At 49.0% G+C, this 15113-nt stretch overlaps 9 protein-coding genes across 9 annotated transcripts; 5 read left to right on the forward strand and 4 right to left on the reverse strand.

Annotated features, from left to right (window-relative positions):
* Nucleotides 1-93: 93 nt before the first annotated feature.
* BO83DRAFT_345493 (mitochondrial inner membrane protease ATP23) lies at nucleotides 94-1061 on the forward strand. The gene is made up of 3 exons (XM_025528751.1): nucleotides 94-361; nucleotides 446-705; nucleotides 770-1061. Exons 1-3 carry the CDS (start codon nucleotides 136-138, stop codon nucleotides 995-997), a joined length of 714 nt encoding a protein of 237 aa, XP_025384417.1. The 5' UTR covers nucleotides 94-135; the 3' UTR covers nucleotides 998-1061.
* Nucleotides 1032-2725, reverse strand: BO83DRAFT_345496 (aurora family serine/threonine-protein kinase). The gene is made up of 3 exons (XM_025528752.1): nucleotides 2460-2725; nucleotides 1446-2402; nucleotides 1032-1395 (listed from the first exon to the last, which is right to left on the reverse strand). The coding sequence occupies exons 1-3, from the start codon at nucleotides 2553-2555 to the stop codon at nucleotides 1258-1260; spliced, it is 1191 nt and encodes a 396-aa protein (XP_025384418.1). The 5' UTR covers nucleotides 2556-2725; the 3' UTR covers nucleotides 1032-1257.
* Nucleotides 2726-3044: 319 nt separating this feature from the next.
* Nucleotides 3045-3985, forward strand: BO83DRAFT_321510 (TIP41 family protein; the record flags this gene model as incomplete). Its single annotated transcript, XM_025527858.1, has 3 exons — nucleotides 3045-3340; nucleotides 3407-3797; nucleotides 3872-3985. 3 exons carry the CDS (start codon nucleotides 3045-3047, stop codon nucleotides 3983-3985), a joined length of 801 nt encoding a protein of 266 aa, XP_025384419.1.
* A 782-nt stretch (nucleotides 3986-4767) lies between these two features.
* Nucleotides 4768-5841, forward strand: BO83DRAFT_430684 (uncharacterized protein; the record flags this gene model as incomplete). The annotated part of the gene is made up of 3 exons (XM_025535532.1): nucleotides 4768-4836; nucleotides 4903-5239; nucleotides 5324-5841. The coding sequence occupies 3 exons, from the start codon at nucleotides 4768-4770 to the stop codon at nucleotides 5839-5841; spliced, it is 924 nt and encodes a 307-aa protein (XP_025384420.1).
* A 128-nt stretch (nucleotides 5842-5969) lies between these two features.
* On the reverse strand, nucleotides 5970-8759 carry BO83DRAFT_381607 (bifunctional aminopeptidase/epoxide hydrolase). Its single transcript, XM_025532026.1, has 10 exons — nucleotides 8209-8759; nucleotides 8056-8140; nucleotides 7731-7953; nucleotides 7561-7678; nucleotides 7397-7516; nucleotides 7210-7335; nucleotides 7123-7136; nucleotides 6842-7070; nucleotides 6295-6782; nucleotides 5970-6242 (listed from the first exon to the last, which is right to left on the reverse strand). Exons 1-10 carry the CDS (start codon nucleotides 8671-8673, stop codon nucleotides 6116-6118), a joined length of 1995 nt encoding a protein of 664 aa, XP_025384421.1. The 5' UTR covers nucleotides 8674-8759; the 3' UTR covers nucleotides 5970-6115.
* Nucleotides 8760-9408: 649 nt separating this feature from the next.
* BO83DRAFT_420140 (uncharacterized protein) lies at nucleotides 9409-11057 on the forward strand (the record flags this gene model as incomplete). The annotated part of the gene is made up of 4 exons (XM_025534920.1): nucleotides 9409-9504; nucleotides 9811-10223; nucleotides 10319-10454; nucleotides 10510-11057. The coding sequence occupies 4 exons, from the start codon at nucleotides 9409-9411 to the stop codon at nucleotides 11035-11037; spliced, it is 1173 nt and encodes a 390-aa protein (XP_025384422.1). The 3' UTR covers nucleotides 11038-11057.
* Nucleotides 11058-11151: 94 nt separating this feature from the next.
* Nucleotides 11152-11650, forward strand: BO83DRAFT_124699 (uncharacterized protein). Its single transcript, XM_025526053.1, has one exon. The coding sequence runs from the start codon at nucleotides 11266-11268 to the stop codon at nucleotides 11527-11529; it is 264 nt and encodes an 87-aa protein (XP_025384423.1). The 5' UTR covers nucleotides 11152-11265; the 3' UTR covers nucleotides 11530-11650.
* BO83DRAFT_124717 (aminopeptidase P family protein) lies at nucleotides 11544-13232 on the reverse strand. The gene is made up of 3 exons (XM_025526055.1): nucleotides 12936-13232; nucleotides 11810-12842; nucleotides 11544-11758 (listed from the first exon to the last, which is right to left on the reverse strand). The coding sequence occupies exons 1-3, from the start codon at nucleotides 13100-13102 to the stop codon at nucleotides 11558-11560; spliced, it is 1401 nt and encodes a 466-aa protein (XP_025384424.1). The 5' UTR covers nucleotides 13103-13232; the 3' UTR covers nucleotides 11544-11557.
* Nucleotides 13233-14961, reverse strand: BO83DRAFT_124707 (uncharacterized protein). Its single transcript, XM_025526054.1, has one exon. It carries the CDS (start codon nucleotides 14852-14854, stop codon nucleotides 13364-13366), a length of 1491 nt encoding a protein of 496 aa, XP_025384425.1. The 5' UTR covers nucleotides 14855-14961; the 3' UTR covers nucleotides 13233-13363.
* Nucleotides 14962-15113: the final 152 nt, after the last annotated feature.

Here is a 15113-nt window from a genome sequence, read left to right on the forward strand (position 1 = left end):
TATTTTTTGCCAGGCACATCTTTCACCGCCAATGCGGAGAGTTGATGGCGGAATCGGCCAGGACGATCTTTCCGCGGCGCTTCTTTCGTATCCATTTCACTGCGCTGGCTTCTCGTCCTTGTATTTTTAGGCGAAATGTCGGCTTCAGAGGCTCCCAATACCGGTTCGAAACCCGGCAATCAGGATACGGGCTACATACCGGGCGACGATACCTGGACGCAATGGCGCAATATCTTCTCCATCCTAGCAGGGCGAATGACAGATGAAGGGAAAGAACAATTCCGTGTTGCTCGGGATATCCGGAATGAGGCCGCCGATTGTAAACGTTGCGAGGATCAGCGCGATTATCTCTTACAGTTCAGTAAGTTATTTCCCTTTGCCTCTTCGCGGATTCCCAGGGCTTGGGTACTTAGTCAGGGTTACAGCTAATCCAAGGAATCACAAGGTCCCATAATCCGATTCATGAGTGACAGCATTCGACAGCTTGGGGGAGACCTTCATAGCCATAATATTTATTGTCGCCGATGTACCAATCGAAAAGCTGGAGGCTTCGACCCCGATTATGGTATTTTAATTTGCGCAAACGAGATGAAGGACCAGGGACATCTGGAGGATACAATGGCTCATGAAATGGTCCATGCCTACGATCACCTCAGATTCAAAGTTGACTGGATGAACAATCTGCGGCACGCAGCTTGTACCGAGGTATGAACTCTCCCAAGATCATAATCACCTGAAATTGGCAGCCATTGGCTGACGCAAAAGACAGATTCGAGCCAGCTCCCTCAGCGGTGAATGTCGGTGGGCGCGCGAGTTCTTCCGGAGGGGCCAGTGGAAGTTTACACAGCAGCATCAAGAGTGTGTTAGAAGAAGAGCTATCCTGTCTGTACGAGCAAGGCCAACATGCAAGGATGAAGCCCATGCAGAGAAGGTTGTAAATGAAGTATGGGACAGCTGTTTTAGAGACACCCGACCCTTCGACGAGATCTACCGATGATACTACTATTTTTCGAGCGCTGCAATCCTGCGATAAAGGCCACTCATGTGTATATAGTATTTGTTACGCCACCTGCAAAGATATATCATTAAATAATAGAGCCAAAGGACCGGACGCCGCAAAAAGCAGATAATCATAGAACTCCAGCATGCTCAACGCACTCCGCACGAAACCCAATCACAAGAAGGCCACTGGTTGAAGTGACAGAGAAGACACACGTCTCAACGCCAAAGCGCCATGAATGCATAAGTATTACGTTATTATTTGGTATCTTTCGACGAAGCAGAACCAGAACTGCGCTTCACGGTTCGCTCATCCTTAACACAGTGTTTAAGGATCCAGGGATGCCGCTGGATTTCATCAAGAGAGATTCGCTTCTCAGGATCCAGAACAAGGAGCTAGAAGGCATTAGCAATTACTCCTTAAGGGGCGGCTGGGCCTCACATACCCGTTTGATAAGATCCCTTGCCTCAGGGCTCACGAATGATGGAACCGACATATCCGCTCTTGCAATCCGCCTCTGTGTCATAACAGGGGTATCCTCAAAGGGAGCTTCTCCAACAAGAAACTCGTAGGTTAAGACACCCAAGCTCCACAGATCGACTTTCTCATTGTAGTAATTGTCCTGTGAGCCCGGCTTGAGCATCTCGGGAGGCAGGTAATCCAGTGTTCCACACATTGTTTGCCTCCGGTTGTTGGGTGCATGTACACTCCATCCAAAGTCACTTATTTTGATTTCCCCGTGGATGCCGACCAGGATATTTTCGGGTTTGATATCACGATGCATGACATGCTTCTTGTGGAGGTATTTCAAAGCAGCAGCCATTTGGGCGATGTACTGAGCAGCTTTCCATTCAGGAAATCGATGTTCCTTGCGAAGGTGTTTATATAACTCTCCCCGACCGGCAAATTCAAGAATCAGAAAGATCCGTTTGCTGTCATGGAAGTGCCCATAAAGCCTTAGAACATTCGGATGACGAAGATTGCTCTGAATTTCGATTTCCCGGCGGACTTGCTTCTGCACTCCACCCTGCTGCAACTCAGATTTGTGCAAGACTTTGAGTGCACATACAAAACCAGAGGACCGCTCTTTGGCCAGGTACACCCTACCAAACTTTCCTTTTCCTAAAGGTTTTCCGATCTCAAACATTCCAAGGTGCAGTTTCTTGGGTGCCGGTTGCTCATATAGCGGGTTTGGGTGTCGTTGTTCTCCATTCTCATCTAGGTTGCGACTCGGTAAAGTGTTCTGGGAGCCCTTTGTAGGGGACTGAGCAACGTTCATGGCATTGACTTTGTTGTCATTGGTATTTTGAAGAGCCAGCTTCAGCAGGTTGGATCGATTGGAGCCGCTATATTGCCCTGCAGCTCCAAGGCCCGAAAGAGACATGGCTGTTGATAGGGAGCTCTGATGTACGGCATTAACAGGCCATGTACTATACAAGGCGTACTCCAGGACTCATACCTTAGGTTTCGGGTAGCCGCCGCCATTGTGTCCGCTGTCATTTTCGTCTTTGACGGAAAGGCGCTCGAGGCGCGCTTCCAATGTCTTGGAGGCCATGGAGAAAAATGTAATTGACAGTGATTGGCGACAGGAAAAGAGCTAAACGAGGCTTGCAGGCAATTATCAGGACTATCGTGCCTTACAAAGTCATAGTCAGGCCCTAGAGAGTCTATAGAGGAGAAAGCAGTCTAGATGACGAGCTGGAAGAGGATAATGGAGAACGAGTGAGTAGATAAATAAGGTTGGGGAGAACTGGCAGCTCTCTAGCGACGCTCGGATGTTTATCCGGTTTGGTTTCCAGATACATCACCCCAGCAACAGTTCGGACCGCCTCTTTCTCCGACACCGCGGGGTATGATCTATCGGCCGGCCATGGGGGACGCCGACGATGCATACCTGTGAATCAAAAGGACCCATTCTCTCTTTTCTGACTCCTTTCATATCCCCATATTCTCTCTCCTGCCTGTGTATATGCCATCACTGTCGCTTGCCACCCACTCATTATAATATAGCATGACTTCACGTAGCAACGCGGCGTCAGCGAATATGGCGAGTACCGCGACTTCGCCCAGCTTTCAGAAGCCCAATTCCGTGACGGTTAAAGGATTCAAAATCATCACTCAGAAACTGCCAATACTCAAGGCGGATCCAATTGAGGAAATGACGAAAGAACTAGGAATAACCCCACCAGAAATGATATTCGGTGACAATTTTGTTGCGATTGAACATGAACAAAGCCCGTGGGGCATAGCTTTCAACGCCTTCGACGCCTTAGATCGTGTGGACAAAACTGGTACATCGATGCTCAAAGTCGCGTACTCGAGAGAATGGCAGAAGAGCAGGTACTGCATCATCGTTGCTTGCCTCACAGGTCAACTCGCACATATTTGTGGCTGACTGGTTGTTAGGGAGAAGACTCACGAAGGAATCAAAGAAGTTGTCAAACCTTTCGATTGGTCTTACACTACGGACTACACGGGCACAGTGAAACCTGGGAGTCGGCCTTTCATAGCAACAACGAAACCCATCCCTATCGAACTGTTGAAGCGGCCCGACCCTATCTTGTTCTATGACGACGTCATTCTTTACGAGGATGAACTTGCTGATAACGGCATCACTATGTTTTCATGCAAGATCCGAGTCATGCCATCTAGGCTGCTTCTCCTTGCGAGGTTCTTCATGCGGCTAGACAACGTTCTGTTCCGGCTCCGGGACACGAGAGTCTACGTTGACTTCGATGAGATGGAGATCATCAGAGAATATCAGTCTAGAGAATGTGAATATGAGGCGGTAAGACGGGTAAGCTTGTCGCATCCTCTGATTTTGGGTACTAGATCCGATTCGAGTGGCTCAGGGAACTAATCAGTCTTCAGACCTTAGCAGCGACCAGGGACGATGTACCGGCCGTCATGAGAGACCCTAATAGGCTTTCGGAAATCCTCCCGCTTGTCGAAAAGCGCTTAGAGAGGGTGGCTCTCACTGAATGAAGCACCAATACAATGGATACTCACTACCACAGTCTACCCCCATCTACCACGCACTGAGGCCCAACTCACAGTCACGGCTCCAACTGGTTGTAGGAAGTGCAACCGGAATATGGATGACCGCTCTATCTCACCACATAGATTTATGCCGCCTACTTCAGTGATTTGAGTCGCTTCAGTGCTACTCAGGGCAACTCATGCCAGCAGTAGTCTGGATAAATGAAGTGTGCGGTCGAGGCAATACCACGCGCGGTGACCTGGTTGCGATAATCTTCACTCAGTGAGACAAGGCCCTTAGGTATAGTATCGATCGAAGCCCGGCGATTCACGTTGAATGATATATGACGATACTATCATGGTAGAGCTCATATACCATGGCCTTGTTTACGAAAGAGCGTCATAGTAATGGGGTAGGTGATATAGACAGAATGGTTATTTACTATCCTTCTGGAGACTCGGCAATCCTGCTCATGGTTTAAAACCGCGCTCCTACCTATGCTTGTCACATTCCACTAAATATGGTAGGGATCGTAGTTGATAAGAAGTAGTCGTGACGTACTAGCTAGTTAGATAAACTGGGAACGCTTGGCGGCAAACAGTGCAAACATCGTTGATCTCGCGGGCTTCTAGCTTTCTCCGGAGTATGGAGCAGTCTCGAGTTTTCGGATTGTAATCAAGGAAGACCCCCATCTAACATTTTCATTCAACAAGGCCCCGTACGATCCAAACGGGTATAAGCCGTGGCTAGAACCAACTAGGAGGTTGTGCTATACAGACAATCAACAATGCCTTCCGCAGGCCCGAAAAACCTGTCCCTTCGGGGGCTCTACAATTTTCAATGCCCGCGGCCTCAGGTACGGCCTCATCTGGCACAGAGGACAATATGAATAACATTTCGTCTGACAAGGCAATAACATCAGGTACAGGCGTATAATCAGTCACTTCTAACATCGATTCATGCTTCGAAGCCCTCGGTATCTCACCGCTGCACTAGCCATCAGCAACAACCGCTGGCCTCATGCTTCGCTCTTCCTTCGCAAAGTCGGCGAAATTCTTCCCAGCTAGCTCGCGCGATCGGGCCGCGCCCTGGTACTGCAGCAGAGACCTACGTCGCCTACGGAATGACACAGAAGCTATTCGAGGCCTGCTCCAGACAAGCAGACTACAAGATACCTCAGTTGTCTCAGAAAGGAGCTCAGGTTCCCAAGACAAGTGCCGGGGAAGACTTGGGAGTAGGTGAAGGATGGTGGTATGAAGGTAAATTTACTTAGGTGTCTTCATCTTCAGGGATGGTGTGACGTGGTACCTTGGGGTGCGTGGCTAACGAGCATCATGCACCAGAATTGGGTCTCGTTCCTACTTTCTCGACATGGTCGCAGGTTACATTCCTGCACATGTACTTATTGACGGTCCGGTTGCGCGCGTTGCCGTCGCATGATAGCCTTCAAACCTACTCACGCCATTTGATCGACCACTTCTCACATAGTGCCGAGCATCGCATGGATGTGCTTCACGGGTTGACGAGCCGCGGTATACGCAATAAGTTCCTCAAGGATCTTTTTATCCAATGGCGCGGTGTTTTGGCAGCCTACGATGAAGGCCTAGTTAAGGGAGATGCAGTGCTGGGAGCTGCCGTTTGGAGAAACCTTTGGAAGGCGAGTTATACTGCACCAGATGGCAAGGACTTGGATTGGTCGAAGATAGCTCAGGTCGTTGCGTATATGCGGCGAGTACTTTCCGAACTCAACCAGGTGCACGAAGCGGACTTGGTCTTCCAACTGGACCAGCAAAGGAACGGGAAGCCGGGTATTTTCTCTCATTCCGAAGTCGATCAGAAGATGGTCGATAGCAAACGGTGACATTGTAAGCTAGAAACTACCCGTCGGCGCTCTTTTGTTCGCCTTTTGTACGTATAACTATCATGTCTACTGATTGTAATGTAACATATTGGGCTTTGAACTTGCATAATTCCATGTATTGTGGAGAAGTAATTGTTTATTTGCTATCACTATCGTGGCTAATAAGCGTAGTTGACATTGCCGGAAAATTATTTCAGGTATGAGTTCAACTTTATTTTTTTTTTTTTGGTCCATTATGTGAATCAGTCAGGGGGCGATGGGTTCGTTTATATTGCTAGACGTCCCTCTTTCCAAAGAGATCCTTCTCGACCATTGCTCGGCATATAGGGTGGTAGAAGTCCTTGTGCTTCTCGAAAGTTGCGACTGCAACCTCACGATTAACTCTCTGCAAACTCCGGAACCTGGTTGCTCTGTCAGCGCCATAAATTGTCTTTTCGGTGCAAGGCAGCTTACAATGGCCTCACAAACTTCATTCTTCCAATTCTGCCTAGTAGTTCGGTCGCAGGGTCGACAACACTCTCATCGCCAGCTTTCAGGCCCACCTGGAAATACAGATTGGCGACTTCTATGTTCTCACTTTTGGAAAGTCCATAAACTTCGCCCATGAGCTTCGACAGCTCAGGAGTAAGCGGCTGCTCAAGGAGAAGCATTTGTTCCAAAAAGACGACGATCTGGTTTGCGCTCAAGTTCTCGATATCGCTGGGCTGCGGCTTGAAGGAGATCTCCGGAAGGGACTTCCACTTCTGGGCAAGTTCGTAAACAACGTCAACAAGTGATGTATCGAACCGAGGCTTCGGAGGTAGCCCAGGGGCATAGAACCAGGTATCCCAGTCGAGATCATTCAATAGTTTAGACGCTTCTGCGTCAGCGTCAAAGAAATCCAAGAGAGTCGCTTTGAACTCGTAGGAGTCTAGTGACTTCCCCTTGAACACCGTAAAGTACTAAGAGATCAAAATTAAGTCAGTAGGTTCGGTTTGCTTATGAGCCCTAGGTAACGTACGTGAGGGATGAAGCGGTCGAATTTCTGCTTTCCTACAAGTGTTTCCAGGTGGAAGAGGAAGTTAAATCCTTTCTCGTAGGGGATGCTGGAGAAAGCATCATCGGGGTCCTTGCCCTTGAGGTCCGTGATCAATTTAGTGAACTCGTGGTCATGCCCAAAATGCTCCACGGAGTCAGCGAGTGCTTTCCAGCCTATAATGGCGGAGAAGTGTCGATATGCCTCCCCATGTCTAGTTTTGATTAGTAACTGGTTACAGCGGCAAAACATGATGCTAAACTCACACGGCAGCTAGAATCTATAGCGTTGTTAGCAAAAAGAAAGGATCAGCTGCCTCAGCCGGCGGGAAGGGGCAGGGGAAACAAGCTTACCCGCCTCTCTAAATAGGTAGTCCAGCCTTCGTTCAGCCAGAAATGTTCCCAGGATGCATTGGTCACGAGGTTGCCGCTCCAGCTGTGCGCGAGTTCGTGGGCAATAACATCGATATTTTCTCGGTCCTATCCCGTCTCAGTTAGCATCAGACAGCATGTCATTGCACAAGACAGTTCCTATACGTACCTTAGAAATAATACTGGGAGTGGCGAACGTGAAGATGGGATTTTCCATTCCTCCGTAAGGGAAGCTTGGTGGGAGAATCAGGACATTATATTCGCCCCAGGCGTAAGGGTATACGATTTTCTGTCTTGGTCAGAGATGTCCATTGCACCAGGCGGCTCACAAACCTCGATTGCACCGATAAACTTTTCCGTATCTGCTTCGAGCTCCCACTGGCATTCCTGGACCTTGTCGGGGCTGGTAGCCACAACACTGCGGGGTCCAATTGGAGCTTCTGAAATGTCACTGTCATTCGTGAGCCAACTGATAGATATTAGTGGATAGACGACAGGCTTACCCGCTGGCTAGAGCGAAGAGGTAGCTCGGGATTGGGACACGTTGATGGAACTGGTACAAAGATCTGCCCTCAGATTTCGAGACCCCCAGGCCATCCCGAACAGGCAAGCCACTAGCAATCACAGGAAGGGGGGACGAGATGTTGAAGTCGATGGTACTCTTAACATCCGGCGTATCCTGGCAGGGAAATATGGATCGTGCATGGATCGCCTGGCACTGGGAAACTAGATTGGACTCTTGTAAGCAGCTCCAATGAGTTTAACAATCACGCCTGGTCTGAGAAATTCTGACAGATACTGGGCGGGAGAAAGGCCGAACTGGCTTACACATGTATGGATGCTTCTTGTTGGATGTTTGAGCCGGGGTCAGCCACTGGAGTGCGGTACACTTTTCAGTAGTCTGAACGGAGATCTAATGGTCTGCAGTGTTAGGCCAAGTAACAGCGAGGAAGGTTCTGGTATTCAGAATTTCAGATGTACCTCAACGTCAATGGTTTCGTCCAAATTCACTCCCTGATCGAGCTTGATCTTCAAGGCAGAGCCGTAAGGTTCCAACGGAGGGAGAAGCTCCCAGTCAGAAGGCTTGCCATCGATTTTGACGTCTCCGATTGTGACATGGTTAGAGTCCAAAAGAATTTCCTTCGAATCACCGTTGGTAGTTGACTTGAGCTTGTGGATGACATTTCCCACGAGCTTTTTCTGATCAAAAAGGATGTCGAAGTTGGCAGTGATGTGGGTGCATATCCAGTTGTTATAGTTGCTCAGGGTATTAGGATCCCTGGGGGGGTGGATGCTAGTCGCCATACTACGTCTGTGAATCTGGGGCAGTCGAAGAGACCACCGGACTTGAGTCGAGGAGTTGACGTTGGCCTTCAGACCGGTAAAGCTGGGAACTCGTGGGGAGCTAATCCGCCAGAACAAAGTGAAAGGATTAGTAGGTTGCATGTGCCCCTCTTATATTACCGGCCGGACGACTGGATGGAAAAGAGAACGTAAAAAAATTCTTTCACTACTTATCCTCCTACCGTTCTTTTATTATTATTGTATTTATTTCGGGTGGGATTTTTAGCTTAGCTACTTAGAGGGGACTACTAGGGGGAGGGGGAAACCATCCTATCAACCCGATTTCTACGGGCGGAAGACTCGGGTCTCTTCCCAAGTTGGGTCTCTTTCTCAATTTCTGTTACATTCACGTTCCAAGACATTCCTGCCCCGCACTTGATGATGATACATACTACTATTACCTCCTCCGCCTTCCTTTGCTGTTTATACCCTTTTGTACCCAGTGTATAACTGGACTTACTCTTGGTGTCAAAATGTGTTTACCTATACAAGTCTCTCTCTCTCTCTCTCTATATATGTATTTCTATATTTCTATATATCTATATTCACATCGCATCAATGATATACTGCAGATGATAGACCTTTCTGTCAATTAGAGACGTCCTCGAGGACTAGGACTTCACACGTCTTCTTCAAAAGAATAACAGAGTAGTCGTTTTGGCAGCAGGAAGGGGCTACTAGTACTACTGAACATTGCAAAGTAGTAACTACCGTTGAACCGGTACGTATAACTAGTACGAGTGCTACTAATAATTCTTGTGTGGCAATGAATTGTATGGAGTAGAGTTGGATAGCGTGGAACTCAGTCGCTGCTTAATGGCCTGATTTTGTCCTACCATGCAGGTACGGAGTCCGCACGGAGTCCTTACTATGGAGATTGGAGAAGACCTTACCAAGTGGAACCCAAATCCACTAAGTCGATTCAATTGCACGGTAAGCCATGTACTAGGGACCATTGAGCCGTGGCCTACCTTATCTACTATCTACAGCACAAAGGTAATCTTTTTTTTTTTTTCTTTCGCATATTTTTTTTACGTACTAGTAGCAAATGGATGTCTCAGACTGAACAGGTCGGGAAATGACTACTACGTTGTTTTCATCTACTGTAAAGGAACCTACTTTTCATGTTTATCAAAAGTCCCTTTCAGGCCTAGCTTAGCTTGCTAACCGTACCTTACCACATCAGTACTAACGGATAACATTGACATTGTTGTGTTCCTGTCATAGTCCTGACCCCAGAACTACAACCGCTCGGTTCATCCTCCTATCCGTCTTGTTGAGACATTTGTGTCTCTGCTGCTCAGCCGCAGATTGATCATCCTCTCAAATAGCTACCCCTTCCTTCTTTGTCTAGCCGCAGTAGCTGGAACTTCATATCCCAACGCGCATCTGAGTTTCTACGAGATTATGGACGCGCCTAGGGTTCAAGTGGGCGCGCCGGAGACCTCTTCGAACGTCGGAAAAGAAAGCGAAAGCACGTACCCTACACAGAGGACTGGCGACCGTGTCGTGGATGTAACTGCGCCTTCAAGTGGAGTGAACGAACGCCAGGCAGACTCCACGGAAGACATCGATCTACCAGACGCGGGCGCAGCTGAGCCAGAAACGGCACCAGCACCCCCCAAGAAAAACCCTGGCTTCCAATTCCTTGAGTAAGGGCCCGTATCCTTTCTTCAATGCGATTATTTGATATCCGCGCTTGCATGCTCTGTCTCTCTACATGACCTTTGAACTTACAGTATTCCAGCTTCCTGAAGTCACCTATCGTGGAACTGGTCGTCGGAACTGGGAAGAGCAAAACTAGCTTGTCGGCACATCAAAGTTTGCTTTTGGAGTCGCCTATTCTTGCAGAGAAGGTCACTGCCTTGGGTGAATCGAGCGCTGTAAGTAATTGATGCGATTTACTCTTCCGCATAGCCGCGCTCTGATATCCGATAGCGTCGCATTGAGCTTCCCGAGGAGAATGTGGAAGCCTTTGGTTATTTCCTCCAATTTCAGTATACCCGCGATTATTCGGCCTCCCAGCTTGAAACAACTACCGAACAAGAAGCAGTCTCCGGCGAAATAGACGATAGTGGCGAACAATTGTTGAAGCATGCGCGAGTATACACCTTGGCCGACAAGTTGGGGATCCCTGCGCTCAAAACACTAGCACACTCAAAGATTCACCGTATCAACAGCACCTCGCATGGAGAGATCGCATATGCTCGCTATGTCTACATGAACACTCCGGTCGACGATGTTACTATTCGAAAGCCAGTGGCCACCTTCTGGGCCCTGAGGAGCCACATTCTCCGCCACGAGGCTGAAGAGGAATTCCGAAAGCTGTGTATTGAGGTTCCCCAATTCAGCTTCGATGTTCTTAGTCTTGTCCTCGATCAAAAGGAGAAGCGTGCCCAGGACAAGGCTGAGTCTGAGTCGGCCGTGAAAGGAAGCGGACGGAAACGACTTCGGAGTGGGCTATAGTAAACGATAATTTCAGAGATTTGATTGAATCCTACACCGGATAAGGGGGGACAATAATGACGCAACCCTCTGCACGGCTCCAAGCAGAAAGCCAAAGCGGTACATCGTCATTTTGTATAACATGAGAACTCACCTGATTACCCGCGATCTGTCCCCAGCGAGCTCTTGGCATTGCCTCACAGGCAACCTTCAGCTATATTGCACTTTATCCCAGGGCTCAGTGCGACTATGGTACTTCTACCAATCTCGTGTGTCCTTGCCTCTGGTGCCCATCCAGATGCCAGCTCTATGCAGCTGTCCGGAGGCATATTTCCGGAAATTTTCCGAGTCGTGATTTGCTACCATCGAAGTCACTACCCTTCCTGGCCTTCTGCTGGTTACCTAGCAACATATGATGTATATTTACTAAAATCAGTACGTGGCGAAAGTCAATTTTTACAGGGCTCTATAAACTGTGTGCTTAAGCTCCTGGACCATGAGGAAGCAAGATAGCCATAACCTTGAATTCATCAGATAATCCCTAAGTGGCTAGAACCTCCACTTCTTCTATAGCTTTTGGCGCTGTGGTCAGATTCTCGTAACCCTGCTGAGTAACGTGCACATTATCTTCAATGCGTACTCCTCCAACATTCCAATACTTCTCAAGGACATTCGTATCGATGAATTTGCTGGTCTCGGGGGAGGTAAGGTACGGATCAATGATAAACCGGCAAAAGTAGATCTAAAGGATTATTTAGCAAGGAAAAGATCGAAAAGGGTGAGGAAATCTTACACCTGGTTCAACAGTGATAACTGATCCCGCGGGTAAACGGCCCCTCACGCGTAGATACTTGAACATGGCGTCTTTATCTGCATAGTTCGGGTTACCACCAGTATCGTGGGTGTCCATGCCCAGGTAGTGGCCTAGGCCATGGGGGAAGAAGGCGACGCTAATCCTCTTCTCGAACAATTCGTCTTCAGAGCCACGTAGGATCCCCAATTTTAGCAAGCCCTTGATTGCGATGCGATGGGCATGCGCATGGACATCTTCCCACTGCACATTTTCTCTCAACATTGCAATAGCCTCCAACTGCATCTGTAGCACAATTTTGTATACTTCCTGTGTTTCCGAGGTAAATTTTCCACCCAGAGGGAAAACACGCGTAATATCAGCACAATATGTTCGGTACTCCGCCCCAGCATCGATAAGAACGCTAGATTTCCTCTGCTTGGTGGCTGGATCATCCAAGTTGTCATCATTTCTTCCATAGTGAAGAGTGGCTCCGTTCTGGCCGCAGGCAACGATGGGATGGTAAGCTTGATCACGGGCACCATTGGCAATACAGGTTGCGATGAAAGCCGCCTCGATCTCACGCTCATTGGTGGCGGTCTTGGATGCTTCAATGGCAGCAATATGCGCCTTTGCGGAGATGTCATTTGCCTTTCTCAAGAGCGCGATCTCATACTCATCTTTGACCACACGCGTGCTGTCGATGGCTCCCTTCAATACCGAGGTATTGGTTTCGTGAAAGCCGTCGAATTTGATTCCTTCTGTAATCTGGCCCTCGATGACAAAGGCAACAGAGTTACCATTTCCATTTGAGGCGATCGAGGCCAACGTGGCATTCACATCGGTAGTGTATAGCACTTGGTCAACGTCGTAGAGTCTCAGTGCCTCTGCAACAGACATGGGAAGACCTGACCAGATCACATCCTCCGGGTCAATTGGTGGGATGAACAGGGTCAATTTATCAGAGTCAATGTTGTAGATCAGAGACGAATCTGGGAGCGGGCAGCCCGACAAATAGAAAAAGGATCGGCGTTGTCTGGGCCAATGAAGCTTGATTAGCTTTGCAAGTTTTAAGCGATCAAGTGGCAACAGGAGAGCATCGGAACAGAGTTAATATAAGCTGCCATACCTGAAGTGCATCGCCTCATCATTATCCTCGATAAGCCGAGTTTTCTGTGCTTCAAGGTAAATAATCCCATGCCGGGCAGAGCCGCCCACTTGAAGACGCTCGGCAACCCGGCGGGCATGGGCTTTGGCAGGGTATCGTCCTGCCAGAATGGAATTCAAGGTAGTCATGATTGGGATTTCCAAGTGGATGTTCAAATGCGGTCTCGAATCAAATGACTGTTAGGAGGAAAACCATGGGCGTCGAAGAATTTGAATTCGGCGGGGTCAATTTGCGGGGTTCAATTTGGCGGACTCTGTTGCCGGTTATCATCGCAATAGCGCGGCTATCTCCTTCCTTACTCAGACAAATCTGACCATTCGCTTAGATAACTAGTTGATCCCATAACTAATCGAAACTAATCTCGTGAGCACCAATTATAGAGGTGTCCGCTATCTGAAGACTTCACTGCCTTGGCTGTCGGGTGCCACGTCTTCGAATTCTAACTCCCATTTATCAACATCCGCAAACTTCTTTGCTTGCAATCTCAATTCATCGCTAAGGAAATGGCTGCCCAGGGTAGACTCTGCAGTGGAATCGGACTCGGACTCCTCTGAGTCTGGCGGGGACGACAAAGGAGATGACAAAGGCGATGTATCGACCGGCTCGTTCTCCTTATTAGGTCCCATAGTTCTGTATGTCATTCTTTTATCTCCTGGCTTTTTGGCCGTGGCATTCGGCTGAGCAGCAGGGTGCTGGCCGCCTATTATTTGGCCTTCGACACTATCTGCCATTGGTTGCGCCCCCTGTACAGTCCTGGTACTTTTGGCAGATTTCTGTTTCACCAGGCGCTTTCTTGGTGCCCGGAATGATTGTTTGGGCGGTAGGTAGTACAATTCGTCATCGTCGTCATCCTGCTCAGTGGCGGATTGATCGCCATCAATTGGATCTTCCCGGATCTCAGAACCGTCCATACCAAAGCGTTTACGTTGTGAGCGGTTTCTCCGAGGTAAAAGCCTGTCTTGAAGGGCTGACGTTGGTAAGACCAGCTTATTAGTGGTTGCCGGCTCAGCTGGCTTGTCTATATGCTTCTGCTGGGCCGATCCACGTGGTGACTCCGTATGTGTCGGGCTGAGTGGCGGGCTGCTGCTCATGGGAGGGGCCAGCGTTTGGCTGAGTGCACCAGGCGAATCCGGGTATTGAGTATGACCAACTGACACACCAATCCCGCTTTGTCGCCGTTGTGATGTAGGCGATGTGGCAGGAGAATTCTCGGTAACTTCCGAGTCCGATTGAGAAGCATGTGGTGTTTCGCCAGACAGTTTACGCTTGCGCGACCCGTCACTGGACGGAGTTGGATGCCTAGGCGATGGTGACGCAGTTTGTCGGATTGGGAGAGGCCTACTCCTTGAGAGATTCAAAGGGGTGGACTCATCTTCCGGACTCAAACTACCGAGGAAAACATCATCATCATCAAGGTCAGAGGAACCGTCCTCTGCTTGCATCATCTGCATGATGCTCGGCTGCCGGGGCCTCCTTCTAAAGTTACTTAATATCGAGCTTTCAAATGCGGGAGTTCCTGGAACTTTAGAGCCTGTATCGCCCTTTCTCCCGACAACAGAGAGGGTTGACGAGTACCCTCGAGCTCTCGTAGCCGGGCGACTGCCTGTGGTCTCACGGTCCCCAATGGGCGAGGACTCGATCGCATGTTCTTGTGCTCTCGTTAAAGGCGTCTGGTTCCTCAATTGCCGCCTGATTTCCGAGGCTTGGCCGCTTTGGCCCACCTCAGGAAAATCCGTGATGATCTGGTTTGCATTTTCTGTGAACTTGGTATTTGCTTCTGAGGATATGCCATGCCGTCCGGGGCCCTGATGACTATCATTCTCGGCGGCTGGCGGAGCCTTAGATGTCAAGCGATTGCGTTTTGTGGGCGGTCTCGGCATTCTGCGATTTGTGTCTAGAACTGTAGACTTGTAAGTGGTAAGGTCGAAGTGGAGGGAAAGGCGGGCCTGTATTTGGTGCTGTGCCCTGCTCAACCACACGAAGGACCTGTGTATGGAACGGGACTCTGTGTAGGCAGTTAACGCCTACAGAGTGTCTTCTGTGGCTTCGAAATAGGTATAATCTGGGATAATACGGTGTGTACAGGCCATACGTATGCGACAAGTTCGAGAATGGCCCTGTGTTGTATTTGACGAACAG

The sequence above is a fragment of the Aspergillus eucalypticola genome (genome assembly GCF_003184535.1).
Source record: "Aspergillus eucalypticola CBS 122712 chromosome Unknown BO83scaffold_28, whole genome shotgun sequence".
Lineage (NCBI taxonomy): Eukaryota > Fungi > Ascomycota > Eurotiomycetes > Eurotiales > Aspergillaceae > Aspergillus > Aspergillus eucalypticola.

Coding starts and splice junctions, on each gene's coding strand:
- BO83DRAFT_345493 (XM_025528751.1), top strand. CDS start 136: ATGTCGGCTTCAGAGGCTCCCAATACCGGTTCGAAACCCGGCAATCAG. Junction 362..445: donor CGATTATCTCTTACAGTTCA/GTAAGTTATTTC, acceptor AGGAATCACAAG/GTCCCATAATCCGATTCATG. Junction 706..769: donor GGCACGCAGCTTGTACCGAG/GTATGAACTCTC, acceptor CGCAAAAGACAG/ATTCGAGCCAGCTCCCTCAG.
- BO83DRAFT_345496 (XM_025528752.1), bottom strand. CDS start 2,555: ATGGCCTCCAAGACATTGGAAGCGCGCCTCGAGCGCCTTTCCGTCAAA. Junction 2,403..2,459: donor GCGGCTACCCGAAACCTAAG/GTATGAGTCCTG, acceptor GCCGTACATCAG/AGCTCCCTATCAACAGCCAT. Junction 1,396..1,445: donor CAAGGGATCTTATCAAACGG/GTATGTGAGGCC, acceptor AATGCCTTCTAG/CTCCTTGTTCTGGATCCTGA.
- BO83DRAFT_381607 (XM_025532026.1), bottom strand. CDS start 8,673: ATGCAACCTACTAATCCTTTCACTTTGTTCTGGCGGATTAGCTCCCCA. Junction 7,954..8,055: donor CAAGAAGCATCCATACATGT/GTAAGCCAGTTC, acceptor AGTCCAATCTAG/TTTCCCAGTGCCAGGCGATC. Junction 7,517..7,560: donor AGTTTATCGGTGCAATCGAG/GTTTGTGAGCCG, acceptor TGACCAAGACAG/AAAATCGTATACCCTTACGC.
- BO83DRAFT_124699 (XM_025526053.1), top strand. CDS start 11,266: ATGGTACTTCTACCAATCTCGTGTGTCCTTGCCTCTGGTGCCCATCCA.
- BO83DRAFT_124717 (XM_025526055.1), bottom strand. CDS start 13,102: ATGACTACCTTGAATTCCATTCTGGCAGGACGATACCCTGCCAAAGCC. Junction 12,843..12,935: donor GATGAGGCGATGCACTTCAG/GTATGGCAGCTT, acceptor TCATTGGCCCAG/ACAACGCCGATCCTTTTTCT. Junction 11,759..11,809: donor TTATCACTGTTGAACCAGGT/GTAAGATTTCCT, acceptor ATAATCCTTTAG/ATCTACTTTTGCCGGTTTAT.
- BO83DRAFT_124707 (XM_025526054.1), bottom strand. CDS start 14,854: ATGCCGAGACCGCCCACAAAACGCAATCGCTTGACATCTAAGGCTCCG.